The sequence below is a fragment of the Cervus canadensis genome, chromosome 7 (genome assembly GCF_019320065.1).
Source record: "Cervus canadensis isolate Bull #8, Minnesota chromosome 7, ASM1932006v1, whole genome shotgun sequence".
Taxonomy (NCBI): domain Eukaryota; kingdom Metazoa; phylum Chordata; class Mammalia; order Artiodactyla; family Cervidae; genus Cervus; species Cervus canadensis.
The window spans coordinates 49,442,755-49,445,337 of NC_057392.1; the positions used below are offsets into that span (position 1 = coordinate 49,442,755).

Sequence of the window (2,583 nt, forward strand, 5' to 3'; positions counted from 1 at the left end):
CTTTAATTTTACCGATTTGAATTAAGAGTGGAAAATCAGTGAAACAAGAGGATGAGACCTCGGAGTGCAGAATGAATGTCTTTTCACCACCCAGGAAAAGTCAGCACTGCTGAGAGGGAGACGTAGCGTGGATGCGTATAACATTTAAAGTCAATGATGATCCGGGTGAAAGGATCATGCAGGATTACGAGCGTTTGCCCTTTTGCTTAGCCCACAGATCTGCCGCGGACGCCGTCGCAGACATGCTGAGGAGCGCTCTGCTGGTCGCGGCGCTCTGGCTCCTGCGCGCGCAGCCGTTTCCGTGCCCACCCTCCTGCAGGTGCGCCTTCGGCGACGCCGCGCACTGCTCGCGCGGCACGGTGGCCGGCATCGCTGCGCTCGGCCTGCCCACCAACCTCACGCATATCTTACTCTTCCAAATGGGCCGCGGCACCCTGCAGAACAACAGCTTCAGTGGCATGACCGTCCTGCAGCGCCTGTTGCTGTCTGACAGCCACATTTCCGCCATTGCCCCGGGCACATTCAACGACCCGATAAAACTTAAAACCCTGAGGTTATCGCGCAACAAGATCACTCATCTCCCAGGCGCACTGTTGGATAACCTGGTGCTCCTGGAACAGTTGTTTCTGGACGGCAATGAACTAAAGAGCCTTGACCAAAACCTGTTTCAGAAACTGGTTCACCTGCAGGAGCTCTTTCTGAACCAAAACCAACTCGCTTTCCTGCCTGCTAGCCTCTTCACACACCTGGGGAACCTGAAACTGTTGGATTTATCGGGAAACAATTTGACCCACCTGCCCGAGGGGTTGTTTGGGGTCCAGGTTAAGCTGGAGAAGCTTCTGCTCCACTCGAACCGGCTGGTCTCTTTGGGGTCGGGGCTGTTGGACAGCCTGCGCGCCCTGAAGGAGCTGCAGCTCCACACCAATCACCTCCGTTCCATCGTCCCCGGCGCCTTCGACCGGCTGCGAAGCCTGAGCTCCTTGACCCTTGCCGGAAACCGCCTCGAGTTTCTGCCCTCCGCCCTCTTTCTTCATTCGCACAATCTGACCTTCCTGACCCTGTTCGAGAACCCGCTGGAGGAACTCCCCAAGGTGCTCTTCGGGGAGATAGGCGGCCTGCGGGAGCTGAGGCTGACAGGCACCCAGCTGCGCACCCTGCCCGCCGCCGCCTTCCGCAACCTCACCGGCCTGCGCGTCCTGGAGGTGTCGCTGAGCCCGAGGCTGAGCGCGCTCCCGGAGGACGCCTTCCGAGGCCTCGGAGAGCTGCAGGTGCTCGCCCTGCGTTCCACAGGCCTGGCCTCGCTCCCCGCCGGCCTGCTCCGCGGCCTCGGCCGGCTCCGCCACGTGTGGCTGCGCAGCAACCGGCTGCGCGCCGTGCCCAGCGCCCTTTTCCGCAACCTCAGCAGCCTGGAGGAGGTCCAGCTCGACCACAACCAGCTGGAGACCCTGCCGGGCGACGCGTTTGAGGCTCTGCCCCGGCTGGCGGCGGTCCTGCTGGGACACAATCCCTGGCGCTGCGACTGTGGCCTGGGGCCGTTCCTGGCGTGGCTGCGGAGGCACGCGGACCTCGTGGGTCGAGCCGAGCCCCCGCGGTGTCACGGGCCCGGGCCGCACGCCGGCCGACTGCTCTGGACCCTGCAGGCCGGCGACCTCGGCTGCCCGCGCCCCGGGAGCCCGCCTCCCAGCCGCCTGGCCGGGGGCTACTCCGAAGGCCCCCCGCAGCCCACCCTGCCCGCCGCCCCTGCCCGCGCTAACTTGGGACCCAAGCGCTCCGAGTCGTGGACCCGGCAGGTGGCTGAGAACCAAAGTCAGGACCATAGCCTGTTCTGGGGTCTTTATTTTCTGCTTTTAGCCGCTCAGGCCCTAATTACTGGGATTATTGTGTTTGCGATGATTAAACTCGGCAGGCTCTTTCGGAAGTTAATCACAGAGCTCTGGTTCGAGGCGATGAGAAAACCTTGCAATTAATTAAAACGTGACCGGAGTATTGTTAGACGTGGCTCCGGGGAGAGTCCAGACCAGCTGACGCTATCTTCCTCTCCCTTCATCCTCCTCTGCCATCCCCTTCCCTCCCTCTCCCCTCCCCGCTCAGTGACACCTCTCCCTCTGAGCCCCCGTACCATTTACAGTGGTAAACCCTGACTGTCTGTTGTACCTGCTTTCCCATCTGCAGCGTGCTCCTAGCAGCGCCGACCGCGACGGCCCCTCCCTGTGCCCACAGTCGGGGATGGGTGGGCGGGGTGATGAAAGGGGGTCTCTGCAGTATGAACTGAGGGAGGGTGCAAAGAAGAGAGCCAACTCAGGCCAGGGCCTGCCTCCTGCAGCTGGTAGATGGCTGCAAATGTTAAAATGAATAAATAGAATGCGTGGGATCCGGCGATGGTAGCTTTTCCTAGGGGAGAAGATGGGTTGCTCTCTTTCCCTTTATCTGAAAAGCAGAACTCTTTCACAGTTCTTTTCGTCCCGTTTTTTCTCACTCTACGTATGTCTAACCTGTGGGATTTGGGAGAAAGCGCTGAACTCCATCCACCCAAGAGTGTAGACAGGCTTGTGTGGCTGACGATGGGCTGAGAGAGACAACCCA

At 60.5% G+C, this 2,583-nt stretch overlaps 1 protein-coding gene across 1 annotated transcript; it reads left to right on the forward strand.

Moving 5' to 3' along the window:
• The first annotated feature begins 242 nt into the window (after positions 1-242).
• Positions 243-2,358, forward strand: GP5 (glycoprotein V platelet). Its single transcript, XM_043473334.1, has one exon. It carries the CDS (start codon positions 243-245, stop codon positions 1,965-1,967), a length of 1,725 nt encoding a protein of 574 aa, XP_043329269.1. The 3' UTR covers positions 1,968-2,358.
• The last annotated feature ends 225 nt before the right edge of the window (positions 2,359-2,583 follow it).

What these genes read in the sequence shown, in the direction of transcription:
- GP5 (XM_043473334.1), top strand. Translation starts at nt 243, where the DNA reads ATGCTGAGGAGCGCTCTGCTGGTCGCGGCGCTCTGGCTCCTGCGCGCG.